The 19,091-nt window shown below is 39.5% G+C and overlaps 1 protein-coding gene across 5 annotated transcripts in view; it reads right to left on the bottom strand.

Annotated features, from left to right (window-relative positions):
• Positions 1-19,091, bottom strand: part of FAT1 (FAT atypical cadherin 1) — a 179,255-nt gene that overhangs the window by 54,985 nt on the left and 105,179 nt on the right. For all 5 annotated transcript variants that reach the window (XM_039539918.1, XM_039539919.1, XM_039539923.1 and 2 more), the window contains 3 exons: positions 13,471-13,532; positions 5,314-5,643; positions 3,991-4,201 (listed from right to left, as the gene is read on the bottom strand). In XM_039539918.1, coding sequence (XP_039395852.1) covers positions 3,991-4,201; positions 5,314-5,643; positions 13,471-13,532 — 603 coding nt within the window. The remainder of the gene's footprint in view (positions 1-3,990; positions 4,202-5,313; positions 5,644-13,470; positions 13,533-19,091) is intronic.

The following is a 19,091-nucleotide window of genomic DNA, read 5'->3' on the forward strand; positions in this document are numbered from 1 at the left end:
CAGACCCCGCACCACCTCCATTAATATAGTAGAAATATGTGGCCCGTGACAACTTCTCAAAATTTATGGAGAGGCCCCCCTGAAAAAATTATTGTCTACCCCTGGTGTGGATTCTGCCTTACTGATTGACAGATATTTAGTAACTATGAATGATAAGTGTATTGGTGACTTGGGAGTCTCACTACAGCCCAGCTCCTGTCCCAGAGGAAGTTTCCCTAGCATGAACACAGATATAAATTGAGCAATGCGAAACTCAGCAGTTTTGGTTTGAATGGGTTTTAAATATAAACATTTTGGTTTGGTTTTGGGCCAGAAGTCAAACTTCAGAAAGTGTGCCCATAAAATTATCTTTTACTGCTGGTGGGCGATACATTTTTTTTTTTTAAATGACAGGGAGAATTTCATGTCTCAGTTTAGTCACACTCACTACTGTAAAACAGCAGGGTGAATGGATGAGAGCGTATCCAGTTGCACATCTTCTGAAATCTAGACAATCTCAGCAGCAGACTTTTAGTTTCTGGCCTGGAAAGCCTACAAGTCTTGCAGCGTTTTTACAAGGAAATCACAGATGCTTTGCCTAATATTACTATTCTATTAGTGCTGATATCTGTCAATCTCGTGAAGCAGCACCCAGTCCATCTGGCAAATTAAGATGCAGATGCATCAATTTAGACCAAAATCCAAAACTAGAATTCTCATGTGGTGCTGTGTGTACTTACAGCTAACATAACAAAACGAAAAGTCACAAAAGCATCTAAGTAAACTTTCATTCTTGAAGAGTTAATAAGATATTCTAAAATTGTGTGTTTTATTTCAGATCTCATAATTGGCTAATAAATTATGTGATCTCAGCAGATACCTTCTGCTGTACAGTTCAGGTCACAAGCCATCTGAAAGATGTAAAAAACTTCACTAGCAAGTTTGTCTCCTGGCACAGCCAAAAAGAAAGAAAGCATGGAAAGCAAGCACAGAACATAAAAGAAAGTTGTCAATCAAATTATTTCATGCTACTAGAAACAGTAAAGAGGCACAGTAAGAATTTGTAAGAACAGCTGATAATTTGTCAATGCGATGTAGACACATAGCTATCAATCTATTCAAAATACTTTGTTATTAAGAAATAAATCTTACAATGCAAGCAACAAGTTATGGTCCCTGGACCCAGTTCTACCATCAATCCACACACAAAATCCCAGTAGGAGCTGTGCTTAAGGAACAATAGCAGGACAAGGTCACTTGTCTTCAGTATGTTCACGAAAAGGTTACGCGTATAAATATGAACATTAAATGTTTAAGCTATGCAGCATGCCGAGAAGAAAAATCAGAAGAAAAATATTAGAATATTAACACACTATACACAGTACATAGTAGCTGAAACAAAGGAAACAAATGATAAAAGTGTCCAATAGCATAGTTTGGGCCCTACCAAATTCTGGGTCCATTTAGGGCAATTTCATGGTCACGGGATTTTTAAAATTGTAAATGTCATGATTTCAGCTATTTAAATCTAAAATTTCATGGTATTGTAATTGTGGGGTCCTGACCCAAAAAGGAGTTGAGGGGGGTCTCACAAGGTTATGGGGGGGGGGGGGTTACGGTACTGCTACCCTTACTTCTGCACTGCTGCTGGTCGCAGCGCTGCCTTCAGAGCTGAGCAGCTGCAAAGCAGCAGCTGCTGTCCAGGAGTCCAGCTCTGAAGGCAGAGCCACCACCAGCAGCAGTAAGGATGGCATGGTATGGTATTGACACCCTTACTTATATGCTGCTGCCTGCAGAGCTGGGCCCTCAGTCAGCAGCCGCCACTCTCCAGCTACCCAGCTCTGAAGGCATCAGCGCAGATGTAAGGGTGGCATGGTACGGTATTGCCACCCTTATTTCTGCTCTACTGCTGGTTGGGTGCTGCCTTCAGAGCTGGGCACGCGGCCAACAGCTACCACTCTCTGGACACCAAGCTCTGAAGTCAGTGCAGAAATAAGGGTGGTAACACCGTGACCCCCCCTATAATAACCTTGTGACCCCCCTGCAACTCCCTTTTGGGCAGGACCCCAAATTTGATAAACACTGGTCTCCCCTGTGAAATCTGTATAGTATAGGGCAAAAGCACACAAAAGACCAGATTTCATGGTCCATGATACATTTTTCATGGCCGTGAATATGGTAGGGACACAAGTATAGCATGTTCCAAAACCGGGGGTCACAAGAGCCTGTTTCATTCAAATACTATTGGCTTTACTCCACTGAAAATACCTTATAAAAGTCACCCATAACCTCCTTCTTTCCTAGTCTAAGGTCTCTTCTATGGACTTATTTTTCTTGCTCTCTGTTAACCACTCCTGAAACCATCTCCCACTTAAGTCTCTATGACTCTTTCCTTTCATGGTTCCCTTCTGTCTGCCTGTGGTCAGCAGGAGATTTCTTTGCCCATCCAACCTGGCTTGGCTGACCCAGCTGGCTCTGCTTATATCCTACCCCTGCCCACCTCTTAACTTACCTATTCCCCTCCACTGTCCACCCATGTGTGCATGGGGATAGGAGTATTAGTCCCTTGTTTGTTCTCTCCCCTATGCAGTTACCAACAATGCAAACAGCCCATCTATGCTCTCTCTTTCCCCTACATAGGTGTGTAGGGCAGAAGACTTTTATACTCCTCCCCTTTTTTTTATTTTCATGCATTTGTTGAAATCTGATTGTAATCTTTGGACAGTGACCTGTCTTTTTAAATTCTTTATAAAGTGCCACACAAGTGTATGGTTCAGTAGATGTTTAATAGTGACAACGACATCACAGCCACCACAAATCTCACTGGAACATGAAGCCAGCCTAAACTGAAACTAAACAGAACTATTCTTGAAATCCTTCCCTCACAATTCAAACATAGTCCAGCTCCATGCACACGGCTAAGATTTTCAAAGGCAAGTAAGGGAGTTAGGAACCCAACTTTACTGGTTTACATAGGCTCCCACTGACTTTACACCAAGTTTGGTGCCTCATCCCCGCAGATGCCTTTGAAAATCCTAGTCCAAGAATGTGTACGGATCAGGTAGGTTGTGACATGACAAGCCATACTGCATCATGGGATATTTCCAGAAGCAGGTCCTGGCAATCTCTGATTTTGAAGTGGCAAAATAAGTTATTTGTAATATTGGTTTCATGCTGAATTCTCCCCACACTCTTTATTTTTGGGGTATCCAGCAGATAACCCTGCAGTTGCTGGGTCCTGGGGAAGAGCTGCAGCAGAGTGCTGGGAGGTGGAGTGTCCATGGGGCCACGCAGGGCTGTTTGGGGAGGCTCAGGCTCTCCTGGCCTTTGACACCTGCCACCCGTGGTGCTGGAACAATTTTTGTAGTGGGGGTGCAGAGAGCCATTGAATCAAACTGTAAACCCTGTATGTAATGGAAAGCCAGGGGCTGTGGCAGCACCCCCCTGAACCCTTAGTTCCATCACCTATGGGCCCAATTCACTCTACCAGCACAGTGTCTGCCCCCAGTGGCAGAAATTCAACCCAAAATGGGGTATGAAGGGGTGCTTCAGTGGAACAAAATGCCTATTAAAAGCCGTTAGTTTGGCTCCAAGATTTGGCAGCACTTTAAAGCTTCCTTCTCCTGGATGAACCCAGGGCTGGATGTAATAAAGCAACGTGAACAACGTGAACTGCCTGCTCTCTCCGATAGGTGAATTTATCCTTGGGTGCAGCAACCCTCACTAGCACAGAGAAGAGCCATTTTTATTGCTTCCCCTCCCCCACCACAAACTTTAGGAGTAACTCAGTCCCACTTAGTTTATATACAAAATATTTGCAAGTCATTTTCAAAGCTGTCCTAACAGAATGTTGCAGCGTTGTATTTTGTGTTTACAGATAGAGAATTTCAATTCCTTATAAGGTTGTGAGCTAGGGTAGGACAAAAAGGCTGCAAGGAATAGTGCAAAATCTCAGCTAGCACAACATTCACCAATATATATTAATAATGAATAACTTTAAGGCCACCTTACCAGTAATGTCAAACCAGAGCGGTGTGCCAAGAGGTTCAACAGCTATTACACCAATCATGTGAGCTACTGGATCAGTTTCCATGACCGTAAAGGAAAAAGATGTTTCCTCAAAAGAAATAGGGTCTGTGGGTGGTGTAGGTTTTGAAATCCATTCTATATGAAGCCGAGTAGTCGAGGACCTTTGTGGGCGACCGTTATCCACAGCCTTAATCTATGAAATACAAAAAAAGACAACTTTGTGCTAAAGCAATCATGTAATCTTTATCGAAGAAAAACTTAGTTCTCGCTTTTTTGTTTGGGTGCAGCAAAATTAAATACTTTATTATTTCTCCAGTAATTACCATGGAGGGAGAGAGTGCCATAGGACACAGGGTCACCCCAGTCCTGGACAGGTCTCTCAACTGGTAAACAATTACAGCAAGCCTTTATACCTTTTACAGACAATTTCTAACAATAATACAGACAGTAAAAAGCAACAACTACATTTTGTTTATACATAGCAAAAAGGCTTATCTTATTTGTCTCAATCCTAAGAAAAGCAAGCCTGCATTTTGGTTAGTGATTGCAAGGTCGTAATAACTTTGTACACAGTTCCTGTCCTGTCGCCTCGCACTATCTTTGCTCCTACAAGTCTTACGTCATTAAGGTTACAGTATGGCCTGACTCTTGCTAACTAACATTAATTAAGATCTCTTTAAATCCTTGTTAATTATTTACTGGCTTCCACACATTCATGAAAATATAACAAAAAAATCACTAGCAAACAGATCTGAAAAGTTTTGAATGCCTCTTGAAAGGTGCTATGTGCCCTCAAACACCTAGGAAGCCAGTCGGAGTTGAGGGCACTCAGCTCCTCACAGGTTTGTACCTTTGCTTATCATAAATTTCACATTCATTTCACTAGCTTCCTTGCTGCAATATGTCGCCATCAACCTAGCTCTTGAAAAGAACAGTGCTGCTTGGATTCATGATCTCAATGCAAGTGACACAGTTGAATTCACAGTTAAAAGAAAAAAAACAAAAATTTCACTAGCTCAATTGCTGTTTTCATTGCTGCAATATGTCGCCATCAACCTAGCTCTTGAAAAGAACAGTGCTGCTTGGATTCATGATCTCAATGCAAGTGACACAGTTGAATTCACAGTTAAAAGAAAAAAAACAAAACAAAAAACACAACTTCTGTTCCAATATCAAGTATTGTCTGACGTTTGTTAAATTGCAAACACTGAAAACACTCATGCACCAGCTACTGAATAACAAGTGATGAAAGTACAGATAAAAGAGCACTTTAACAGATTAATGGCATATGAGATCTTGACTCACTGAAAGAATATCATATTCTCCTGCTCCAGAAAACTTCTTTGATGATACCACTCCAGTTTTCGGTTCAATAAAAAATTTGCCATGTTCATCGCCCTCTTCAATGCTGTAAGATATCTCGGCATTGGGGCCTTCATCTTTATCTGCAGCTATAACCCGATAAATAGGTTCTCTCTTGGCAGTCCTCTCACGTTCTGGTTTCTCACGCTCTGGAAGCCTGATTTTGTAGAACTTTTGTAAAAACTGAGGTTTATTGTCATTCTCATCTAAGACTTTCACAACCACCCGGGCAATAGTTGACTTTGCAGGAATACCATTGTCCGTAATGGTTACCTATATTTATAAGAAAAGATAATAAGGTTAGTCTTCAACTCAAGCATGGTCTTTTCAAGATTATGCTAATGCATTTTTTTATCCAATACCTTTCAAACACAAACCATAGAATAATTCCTCATCTATATTTACTCAAAGAACGCTGGCTAATGATATTCAATTAATATTTGAAAAGGACTCTATTTATTCAGCTTTTTGTCTTAACATTTTGACTCTTGAAGTGTGCCATGTAGGAGTTAATAGGCACACATTAAAGCAACTGCATTATTTTCCAGCATTCTAGCTGAAATACTAACTTCATGAATGTCAGCCACAGCGAACAAGTTTAACACGCTTTTTCAGTTAATGGCTTTATTGTAGTAACATTTTTATATATATTTTTAGCATAGTGTTTTCTTAAAGGTTTTATTTTGCAATTATTGCTTGATTTCCCTGTTCAAAAGATGCAATTTATAAGAAGCAAGTGCATAACTTTAAAAATTTGACAGGATTATACATTAAAAGATAGCAACACTTTAAGACATAAAAGCACTATGCAGTTTGAATTAACATTGAAAAGATAGTATTAAAAAAAAAATACTAAGCACAGAACACATATTTCCCGAATTTAAAGGAAATGGGAAATGAAACTCTACCCCTACTTTCCCAGCAACAGTCACAATTTTTATAAAGGCCACAAAAATAAGTGATCTTTCTCAACATTAATTCCAGGGCCGATCTGACATTATTGAGCATAGTGATGCATAAATAAATAATAAAAATGTTATGTTAATTTGAACTTATTTAGAAAGCAAAGAGGAAATCAATAGCTATGAAGTGGGAAAGAACCAAATGTATAGATGAATTTAACACATCTATAAGAGCAATTCCAACAAGAAGGTGTTCAATATGTATTTTCAATTACTTTAATATCTGTCTTAAAGAGGTAACAGATTTGAGTTTAATGCTCCTGACCCTGCAGCTCTCACTCACGTGAACAATTCCATTAATGTAACAGCTAGAGAGTCAGGCTCAATGTTTGTATGCTGTACGTACAGCCCTTCTACACAACAAATAAGGTGATAATGGGGGGATAATTTAGCTGCTAGCATGATAAGCATTCTTAAAAAACAATACCTGTACAAAATAACAGCAGTAATTTAAGTCTCATAAGTATTCTGCAATTGCCCATCTGCCCCATGCCTTCCAGTTGATGTTGTGGATGTTTTCCAGACAAACAGAATGAAGATGTATAGAATAATATTCATTAAAACAGATCTAATCTTTGCTCCATTCATTCATTTTTCTCTCATTCTCTTTTTGTCCCTTAGTTTCTCTTTTCAGTTTCTCAGGTTTTCCTTTTTGTTTTTTGCCTTTTATTTCTCGTACAAAACATTAACAATAATATACAGTGTTTTCTGACCTAGAGAAGCATTCGCTTCTTCCATGTTATCTGTTGTGTCCTCTGGTTTTCTTTCCTTTGCCTCTTTTTTTCCCCCCCTTCTTGATTCTCTTTTCTTGCCTTTGTGTTCTATGTTGTTGTTTTACTTTATTTTCTTTGTTACAACATAGAAATACACAGGAATGCCTGAGGGTCACCAGTATGTAATCCTAGGAAACTGATAGTGGGGAATATGCTCACCTTATCCGAATGGATACCTGCTTGATGGAAAAAAAAACAAACAAAAACCCAAGGTCTCTGCCAGTAAGTTCTGGGAGAAATTTCTTCCCTACATCAGTTTAATTCTATATGGGATTTTATGGGGGAGAAGTCGTCTGTCAGTGAGAGAAACTTCTTCTGGTAAAGAGTTTCTGCAATATTGTTGAGAACTTGCTCTAGGGAAGATTGCTGCTTGCTATGGGATTATGGAGAATACTGGTGTGGGATTCAGTAAGGGGAGAACAAAAAGTTTTCCTCCAGGTCCTTTCACAAATTAGTTGGATGACCTCAGGAGTCTGAATATGAAAATGATGCAGGAGGCAAGGATATCATGAACATAAAACAAGACTGTGGGAGAGGGGAACATCAGAAATGGGAGCTGAGCCATTGACTTCACTGGGGATATGATTTCACCCTGACTGTCTACACATGAAGAGGGAAGGGTTGTTTGACTTCTGGGTAAGGATGGGATTGGAAATGTAGTATAATACAATTTGTAAGCATAAATAATAAATCTAAGCACTTATACATCTTCATTTTATCAGTGACAAATACATTAAACAATATAAATTACATGTACTCATCCTCATATCCAAATATATGGCAGCTTTCCTGCACTATTAAATACTATTTCTCTTAAAAAGGTGAATGGAGAAAACTGCACACAGGCTTCTAGAGTAAAACTAAAGTATGATGAAATCACGCTGGAAACAAGAGAACAGGCAATGCCAAGTTGTACAGAATAACAGATCTGCTTGCAAAAAACTTATTTTGTTGGGCAAGGGTAACAACAAAATAAGTTGCAAAACTGAAGAAAGTCAAATATGATCTGAAAACTATATCAGTTGTAGGTTTCTTACTAACAACTAAGTAAAACAATTGTTTAAATGTGAATTTTGATACAAAAGTATCACTTTTCGTGATAAGAAAGGTAAAACAGAAATCAAATAGTAAAGGGTAATGTGAAGACAGCCTAAATTAAATTAGCTATATTTAAAAGAAAAACACCATTTAATGCACACACATAAAATAGGGAAATGTTAGAAACAAACAGAATGGAGCACATTATTTATTACTATGCAAACAAGAGTGCAATCAAGGATCAATTTTAATAGCACACAAGGAATAAACCCACCAACCCATCTGGACTGTTCAACGCTCAATTAATTAGCCAGATGCACAGCATCTTATTATTGCCACCATTCTGTGAATTTCTGGGTTTCTTCCCAACCTATTTTCAAGGTTATCAGCATAAAATTAATAAATGGGGAAATGTCTAATTCACATTTTGGCTTTCATTATACTGTAATGGTTAATAATTTTCCCTTTGATACTTTGCAGACTCTAATTTAAAGCTTTATTGATTAGGTCACAATGGCCTAGAAAGGGAAAAGGAGAACTAAAGGAGAACGTATACCAATACCAGGAGATAACCAATAACCAAACCCAAAGAGGAATCAGTACTTTTATTATTATTGTTTGCATAGAGCACATTACAGTAAGTAATATTTATATAATGCTAGGTGAAGTCCTAATCTAAAAATCATGTCCTATTGCCTTGAAATTACTTCAGATCAAATTTGCTCAGTTTACAACAGGGGTCGGCAACCTTTTGGAAGTGGTGTGCCAGGTTTTCATTTATTCACTCTAATTTAAGGTTCCGCGTGCCAGTAATACATTTTAAGGTTTTTAGAAGGTCTCTTTCTATAAGTCTATAATATATAACTAAACTATTGTTGTATGTAAAGTAAATAAGGTTTTTAAAATGTTTAAGAAGCTTCATTTAAAATTAAATTAAAATGCAGAGCCCCCTGGACTGGTGGTCAGGACCTGGGCAGTGTAAGTGGCACTGAAAATCAGCTTGTGTGCCGTCTTCGGCACCCATGCCATAGGTTGCCTACCCCTGGTTTACAAGTTATTTGTTATTATATTTTATGTTTATTGTGGTAGCAACCAGAGGCCAAAAGGATCAGGGCCACATTGTGCTAAACACTGTTTACACAGATAATGGAAAGATGATCCCTGTTCCAAAGAGCTTACAATCTGTGTTGCGGGTCTTATCACAGATCATAGATGACTTTAAGGAACTCAGAAGCATGCAAAGAAGAGTGTACATGTAATCTTCTCAGAGATCCTTCCTGACCCACAAGCAACGGAAGACAGAAGGCAGAAGATTCTGGAAGTGAGCCGCTGGCGTGGTAAGTGGCATGGGATGGAAGCTTCTGATTTTGTGAAAGACTGGTCTACTTTCTGTGGGAGAGGGAGCTATACAGTTGCAATGGTCTCCATTTCATAAGGGGGACAGGCTGGCTAGGGTAATGAGGAGGATGTTAAACTAAAAAGAAAAGTAATGAATGAAAAGACAGAGGATAGGAGGAGGCAGCACAAAATTGAACTGTTGAGAACAAAATTAATCAAATGAACCAAAGGACATGATGAGAAGAAATTCTTTAGCTGTCAATACACCAATGCTAGCAGCCTGGGTAATAAACACGAGGTCTCACAATTGCTCATTTATTAGCATAAATTTTGATCCAGTTGGTAATACTGAAACCTGGTGGGATGATCTAGATGAATGGAATGTTAAAATCAATGGTTGTAATCTATTTAGGAAGGACTGAGTGGGCAAAAGGGGAGGGGAGTTGCACTCTATATCAAAAATGGCATTACTTGTTTCCAAGCCACTGGCAACTCGGAATGATCTCAAAAACTCATGAATCTTTGTCCTAATAGATAAAACACAAGATGGGTATTAGCTAGCGTCTGCTACCAATCACCATTTCACACTAGGGAACAGGATGACCTCCTCAAACACCTATCTATAACGTGGGGAGGAGGGGGTGGATTTTGTGATCATGGGAGGGATTCTGAGTGCAATATGTTGAAGGTCTCATGCTACCAGTACTAAAACATCCTTGGAATTTCTAAATATAATAGATGACCATTTCCTAACTCAATAAGTATTGCACCCAACATGGGGAATTCTGTTAGACCTTGACTTGACAAAGAGGAACTGATCACACAACTAAAAATTAATGGTAGCGTAGGTACAAGTGATCATGACTTGATCATATTTATAATATGCAAACCAAACAAAATCCAAACCAGTAATATATATGCTTGGTGCTTTACAATGTACAATTTCACAAAGTTGAAAGCAATTATGAATCCAACTCAGCTGGGGAGGAAGAATTTAATCAGAAAAGTGTGAATGATAACTGGGAATTGTTTAAAGAAACTTTACCAGATGCTCAACTAGCCACAACCTCACAATTGAGGAAGAAAGTCATGCAGGTTAAAATACCACCCGGTTTAGAAGGCAAGTGAAGGAAGCTATTAAATTTTTTTTTAAAATTACAATACGTAACAAATGGAAGAAAGGGGAAGTTCTATGGACTGTGTTATAGAGGAGGTCAGACTAGATGACCACAGTGGTCCCTTCTGGCCTTGAAATCTATGGACGCATAGGACGAGAAACAAAAGATGCATACAACAAATATTGGTGAAAGTATGGAACTCTAATATTGACATGATTATAACTAGTGTAATAAGCAGTGGGCACAAACAGCAGCGGCCTGACCAATCCCAACTGTTTTGTAGGGATCACAGTATAAGTGGGTTTTAGGAAGTGATTTAACGGCGGATAATGCAATGGCTTTGCAGATTTACATGTACAAAGATGATTTTTCCAACTAAAACATCACGCTTGCAAATTCAGTCTGAGCTCTGTAAGTCAAGCTGTGTATCTTCCTGTTTATTGTTACTAGTAAAATATTCTGCATCCTAAATTCTGCCCTATTGTTAGAGCTGTGTAATCCCGTTGTCTCCAAAGGTGATAAGAAAATCAAATTGATGGCAAAAATTGGCTCTTCAATTGGAATTGAAGGGCTAAATTCAACCCCCAACTTCACGGATGTAGCCGTGGGTCAAGAAGGTAGTATGCATAACCAGCACATTGTGAAGCCCGATTCAGTGAGGTCTCTTGTGCTGTAGGTAGCATGCAGGGGATCACAGATGATATCAAGGAATAAGTTCACTAGTATATTTAGTTTAGTTTATTTCTTGAATTTTTTTCATAGAATCCTTCTAGAAGTGTAGTGTCTTTCTAAATTGTGATTAAACCCAAGACTGATGATGCAGCCCTACTGTTAGTTTCCCTAGCTGACACTGCAGTCTCTTTTTATCACCTTAGAGCTCAGGAACAAGTAAATGTCCACTGAAGTATTAGATATACTGTAAATATTACTGTGAATATCAGTGCCTTCACTGTGGATGTTGGAATGAGCACTGTGCCATGACAGCACTGAGAAAGCAAGTGGTGTGGGAGCACTTAGTAATCCAAGAATTTAAACAAGAAGAGAAAAATTTCAACCACCTTTTCCATTTACAAGTACAAAAGAACCAGAAGAAACTGAAATATACTGGATGGGATATTAAATATGACCCACAAAACAAAACCTGAACAAGAACAAAACCTAAGCAGACATAAGTTCCAGGCTGATGAAACTCTGGGATATCAATAAAGGTGATGATATAAGACAGTCAAAAGAAGGGCTCATCTAACACATCATATTCTGCAAGATTCATGAATTAACACACAGGATTGTACCACAAAGATGCCTATCTAACAGAACCCAGGATTTTACTGGGCAGATGAAGAAAACAGTGACCTATAATATGAAGGCCAATGGAACAGATACTATGATGTTACATGTGAATGAGCTCTCAAACCTAGTTTGGACAAGATTGTGGGTCAACGTATGTGTTTATGCTGAGGGTTTAGGGGTGGAAAGTGCCTTCTCACTGCCCTGCACAGACTGCCTATATTGGAGGATACACTGAGAGGGGAGCAGGAAGCCAACTCCCCTTCCTGAGCAGGTAACGGGAGCTTTGACTCATCCACCTTACATGCAAACACACTGGTCACCACAGCCAGATTTTTTTTTTATTATTTTTCAGAAAAGGGTGAGCTCTGTACTTCTACCTGATGATAATTAACCCACCCAACTAATTAAAACAAAAAGCCACCGTCTGGTTGAGTGGTACAGTAATTCTTACCCAGGGGTTGCATGAGATTTAATTGGTCTTTATAATGCTTATAAACTGTGTTAAGAAGTTCAAGTAACAGCACAGTTACTGATTGTTAACAAAAGGATTGTACTAGAAAAAGTAAAAAGACAAGTATGCTTTCATTGTATTTCTGGATCAAAAGTATTTCATCTGCCAAGAAACTGTAGATCAACTCTTAAAATGGGAGCAGATGCACTACTTGGTAAATGACATTTAATAAAGTTGAATAAAGGACAGGGTCTACACTTTTACAGAATGCATACAAATGTAAATTTGGCAGTTTCATGTCAGAGAAACTGCAACACGCACAGTAACAGCACAAAATATTGATCTAGTTGTATATTTGGGTTATATATAGCACAATCTTTTGAGTTTCTGTTCTAAATAATGTTTTCCAGAACAAATAGATGGTATTAGCTGAGCACTAAACTCCAGCTCATCCATTAAAAGCAGATGTAAGTAAGCAAAGGAAATGGGCAAGGGTTTCATAGCTAGATTATTGGACTCTGAATCCACAAGACATGTGTTTAATATTTTACCTATTAACTTACCAGACATATGTTCAAGTCAAAATGCAGGTTCCCAAGCAGAATTATCCTTAAGTTTTGAATGTGACAGATAATTGTGTTACAATAGGTGGAAAAATTCCATGTTATCCTTCTAACATGTCATCCATATATTCTAACATTAAAAGTCTGCATCCATCTTTTGGAGATATATAGTCACATTCAGCAAAAGGCAGCTATGAAACAACTATTCTCACATTTATAGACAGCAAAAAAAGAAAAGAAAACCAAAGTATTCCCATGGTAATGCCTCTGATCTCAGGCCATATTTGGAAGAACCACAGCACCTCAGTTTCAGGGTAAAAATTAGCGCGCATGTTAGTTCTGTCTTACATATGTTCTAAAAACAACAATACTGACACACTATGTTACTATCAGGAGCTTAGTTCTGTGAATTGTTATTTGTTAAAAATAAGGATTAATTTCTCTCTCTAATTCTGTTTCCTGAATTCATTATGCAGAGTATCTCATATGGTAAATATTATTCCTTGTAAATTAATGGGTTCTATGTTCTATGCAGTTATATTTCAGAGATCTAAAAGAATCATTTACCTCCAGTATGTGTTCACTTTGCTGTTCTCGGTCTAGCTTTCTTGATGTGGTTATAATTAGCCCTGTAAATATAAAAGAGTAATTCATCAGTCCTTGCAGAAAAGTAATTGTGATAGAGATTGAGTCAGTAATCAGTGATATGCCCAACCTGGACGTCTTCTTTTGTGGTCTCATACATGTCTGCAGAATTAAAGCTTTCATTTAAAAAAAAAAGTTTCTAGTCTTTATAATTGTGAAGATATCCTTTAGAATGTGAACCAAAGTAGAGCTGTTCTAGTGTCTAGACAGCAGATCCAATTTTGTTCTCAGATACATCTGTACAGCTCCTATGAGCCAATGGGAATTGCATGTCTACATCTCACACACAAAGACATATGTGAACTGACCCCACTCATTGCAGGAGCGTATTCACTCGTAAGTCAATTGTAATGTCTGTCAATCATTTTAGCAGAAGCACACAGCTAGTCTAGGACTCTAGACTAGGCACTGATCCTCCCGTGTTAAATTAAAGCTGCTTCACCAGTGCAAAACAGCTTTAAAGTTAGTTTAGTTGGCCACCAGAGCGAAATCTATGGCGCAGTGCCAATAAGGAGGAGTTCACAGTAATCAAGAAAGGAGATGATGTGGAGCTGAATATTTTTAACTTTAAGGAAAAAAGAAAAGGGCGGATATTAGAGAAGTTATGGAGGAAGATGTAATGAGGATTGCACATGGCTTGGTATTGCAATAGGGAGAGAGGAGCCAAAGACAAACACCAGGTTATATGAGCAAGTGATGGTGAGAATGGGGAAAGTGACAAGCATTTTGAATAAGATGTCGAGAAGAAAGTTTCGCTCAATAGTATCCAAAGCAGTGGACAGGCCAAGGAGGAGGAGGATGGAATAGAGACACTAATATCTGACTAGGAAGAGGTCCTACCCAAATTAATCCTTCCTAGGTTCAGGCTAATGACATTAGTCAGTGAGACACATTCACATGAAAATGAAATAAAATAATACCATCACCACATCAGTGGCATAGCCAGGATGGGACATTTAAGAGAGCAGGAAATGATCGGGGAGGGATTGGGGCCCACTTCCCTACAACCACCTCCAACCAACCTTGCAGGGTGTGATGGATGCTCTGGCCAGGGCTGCCCAGGGTGCCAGGTGCGCACCGACCTCTGGGAGAAGGTGCGGCAATGGCCCCCGGCCCAGTCCCACGCTGGGCCTGGCTCCCCAAGCGGCAGGCCTACCTTTTTTGAGGATTCCTCTGCCTTCACGGGGTCACCTGAAGCTCGCCCTACTCCCAGTGGCAGATTAGCCACTGGACCAAAGGTGTATGGCCAGAGGCCCCAACCAATTGGGGGGCCCCAGAAAAATGGGTGCCCCACCATAAGCCCCCGCTCCCTATCAGGAATGCCAGGCGGGCGGAGCAGGGCAAGCCCCCCGCCCTGTCCCTGCTCCCTGGCAGAAGTACTGGGCAAGCGGAGGGAGCTGGGTAAGCCCCTGGCCGCTCTCCCTGGCTGGAGCACCAGGCAGACAGGCAGAGTGGGGCAAGCTGGGGCTGAAGCAGAGCCAGGGCTAGAGGGTGGGCCCGGATGCTAAGTGGGTGGGCCGTGGCCCACCCGTGACTACGCCCCTGCACCACACTGAGCTTCCACAGCACCTCTGATCTGAGGCTCGCTAAGCACTTTGCAATTATGGGTAAGTACTGTTATCCTGATTCCACATGGCAGAATTGAAGTATGGAGAAGTTAGTGACTTGCTCATGGTCTTGCAGTAAATCAGTGGCAGAACCCAGAATAGAATTCAGGTCTCCTAACTACCAGTTCCATGCTACCGTTTTTTTTTATTATAAACACACCTTTCAAAACAAACACATCACAAACTTATCAACTAATGAAAACTGAACTGTTACACTGAAAAAAAAATCTATTTTGTGTCACAGCCCTGATAGAAGTAGAGCTTGAAACTCAAAAAAATTTACATCAATAAGTTTCCAGTTTTACTTATAGAATTCTACTCTATTGGCATTTCTTTCTATCTGGCATAGCTAGCAAATACTCTGCCATAAAATAATTCTAGCCTACATACACCAACAAAATGGACAGTCACTTCTAAATAATATGAGTAACTCCTATACATGACAATAGCTGTCAACTATACAGACAACTATTATTCTTCAAGAAATGGGTAGCATAAATCACAATCCTTTCAATTATGGTCAAAACTGTCCTCAGTTTTCCATCAGTTCCATTCTTCCATTGTAGTGAGTACTTTTTTCTATCTAACATTTTCTGACCATTCTTCCCATTTTGTTGTGAACACTGGCAAGCTTCAAACATTTCATATACTCAAAGACAAAGCATTTGCCAAGCCTCTTGGCTGAGGCTGACCATTCCATCCCTTTTCTTGTCACCTGCACGCTACGGAGCAGCTTGGAATTGTTAACTGGAAATGAACAAACGGGGGACCAGCTGCTCACCTCCCCTTACGTAGGCAAAAGGAGCAAAAAAAATTAGACAGGACTTTGGGAAGCAGCACCTCTGCTGTATGTCCTGTTCTGGGGAGTCCATAAAGTGCTTCTGAGGAAACTTTACATATGCAGGGGGAAGGAACCACTCTATGAAGCATGAGTACCTTGAGACCCTGCAGATTTCTGACTGAAAATCTGAGATGGGATTAAAGCTGTAGCCTCCTTTCTGCAGCTATGACCACCCTCACAGAAAAAGGCAGGGCAGAACAGAGTGCCAGCTCAGCTGCTGAAGTCTTGCTACTAAGGGGCTGGGGAATGGGTAAAGTCATTCTAGGATATCCATGTACTTATGCTTTGTGTTGCCCTGTCGACCCTTAAGATTCTCAGACTCCACCAGGCTGGGAACCCCTCCCTTTCAACAGTAGCATGCAGACCTAACTCCATAAGGTGAACCCTGGGAGCAGCACTAGTGAATGCCAAATACTGCCTGGAAAAGCTTACATCATACTACAAATATACATTAACATATCACATCTTTACTGCAAATAAATGCCCCAAATTAGGAGTCCAAGGTCTAACCTAGTTCTGCACATTAGCATTTGTGAAATGAATTTATCAGGTTAGACTTTTCTGTAATTAAAGTTGATTGATACACTTTGGAAACAAAGAAGTAAGCAATATACTTAAAATTAATATGCTTAGATGTTAAAAAATGGTTGTTAATACAATCTTTTGACTAAGTTTTATGATGTTGCATGCCACGCAGTTCTGTTAAAACACTTCAGACTGTTAACAGAAGGGTTTAGTCTTCACCATATATATCCTGTACATTCAGCAGAAACTAGTGCCAACACAGGAAATATAACACCTCTGGATTTAGAATCTCTCCCTCTCTCTCTCTCTCACACACACACACACACACACCGCATTCTTTGCATTTAACTCTTTACTGGTATCCATTTTCCTAAAGAAATAAGGTGTATTTAAACATTTATCCGATTATAGTTGCTATGCTGCAATTTAAATCAAACCCTTTACACACTATTAAACATTGAAAGATTCTGAATGTCTAGTGTTGTCCTGAATAGAGATGGGTGAAAAACTGATGTTTTAGTACACTGGAAATTCCAAAAAAGAAGATCAGTTCAAGTCAAACTGAATATAAAAATTGCAAAAACAAAAAAAAAAACCAGCAAATTTAGGGTCCAACAAATCAAATGAAAAAATATTTTCTCCAGTGGAGGAAGAGAAGGCAGCAGTCACTTATAACTGTTATCACTGTGATTAGGTATTTACCTGGGATGTGGAAGACCTGGATTCCACTCCTCACTCTGCCTGATGAGAAGGCATTTGACCTTGGGTCTCCCATGTTACAGGACAGTACCCTAGCCATGGTGCTACAGGATATACTGCTGTAGGTCCATCTCAGTCTGTCCTGTTGAAGCTATTCTACTGTGTATAAATAACTAAAGTCACTGGAGCATGGATTTGAACTATGAATGACAACTCACTGCTAGTAGCTATTGGGCCTGGGAATTAGAGTAAGAATGACTCTATAGCCTGGTGATTAGAGCATCCACCTAGGCTGTGGGAGAGTCAAGTTCGAACCTTGCTCCGATTTATGCAAAGTGGAGCAGCTTCAACAGGACAGACTGATACTCCATAGTTACAGTACTCCATAGTTTGGTGGATAGAGGGCTCTACTTAAATGGGGAAGATCAAAGTTCAAATCCCTTTTCCACATCAGGAAGAGAGAGGAACTGAACACAGGTCTCCCACATCCCAGGTGAACGCCTAAACCACTCAGCTAACTGCTTTAAAAAGGAGGAAGCCTTCCCCTTCCTCCAACTCCCCCCCCCCCCCCCTTTGGTTGCCAAAACTATTTGGCAAATTCATGTCAAATTCTCAAATAATTTCACGTTGACCAGACCTGAATTTTTCAGCAAAGACACTATTAGTCCAAAAATTTACATTCAGCTCTAGTATTAACTCAAGGATGTATCTAAGAGCTTTACTAAGGTGGGGCAGAGGGCATAGTAATAAGGTCTGATGCGGCCACAGATTCTGCAGGCAGTAAACACCCATTAATGTCAACGGAGATTGTGGGTGAAATCCTGGCTCCAAATTCTCAGTAACTTTTCAGTGGGGCCAGGATTGCACCCTGTGTGTACAGATGAAGGGCACAACATGACTTTTGCTAATTAAGGGTTTTGTGGTGTTTTAAAATAAAGTTACTTTCTGTACTTAGGTAAGGATAAGTGTGCTCAATGGTTCAGTTACCAATGTATTTTGATAGAATACATTTCTAATATTGCCTGGACTCTAATACACTTTGAAAGGTTTCCTTTGTTTCCCCTCTTGCCATTCTTCAAATCCCCGTCCACGTTTGTTATGGGTATCAATATCAGAAAACAATTTAGATTGAAAATGGGGGACATGAATTCAAAAATTCTAATTAAACATTTTTACATACTTACCTTAAAGTCAGAAAAGAAGGAAATACAGAATGAATGCTAAAGTGGTGGAAAGTAAAGGATGAAGTTTAATTTAGCACTGAAGTAGTTTAGGACTGTAATTAGGTCTGTTCTGAAATCCTTATTATCTGGTGAGGACCACCTTCTGAATAAGGGAAGTGAGTACTGAGCTGTGACAAAACTGTCAATTTTTGTTCAGAACAGGAAAGTGTCACTTTACAATCAGATTTTTCTATTTTTTATTCTATCTGCCCTTGCTGAGTGAAAGACACACAAATAAATTCTAACAACTTACAATATTAACTGTGATTCTACATGTGAATCAATACGTACTCTCCGTACAGAGTGGGAGAGACAGGTCAGGCATCTTGGGAAAACAGAACCTTATGAAAAAATCATTATTGAGCTAATGATGAAACAAGTGATATTTCTAGAAAATTGGTGTGATTTTACAGTCGGTAATATTTCAAAACTTGCCACATCAGTAACACATTTTCATAAGGCAACTTAATTACTTAGAGCAGGGGTTGACAACCTTGCAGAAGTGTTGTGCCGAGTCTTCATTTATTCACTCTACTTTAAGGTTTTTCGTGCCGGTAATACATTTTAACATTTTTAGAAGGTCTCTTTCTATAAGTCTATAATATATAACTAAATTATTGTTGTATGTAAAGTAAGTAAGGTTTTTAA

This window comes from Mauremys reevesii, linkage group 5 (genome assembly GCF_016161935.1).
Source record: "Mauremys reevesii isolate NIE-2019 linkage group 5, ASM1616193v1, whole genome shotgun sequence".
NCBI classification, from domain to species: Eukaryota; Metazoa; Chordata; order Testudines; family Geoemydidae; genus Mauremys; species Mauremys reevesii.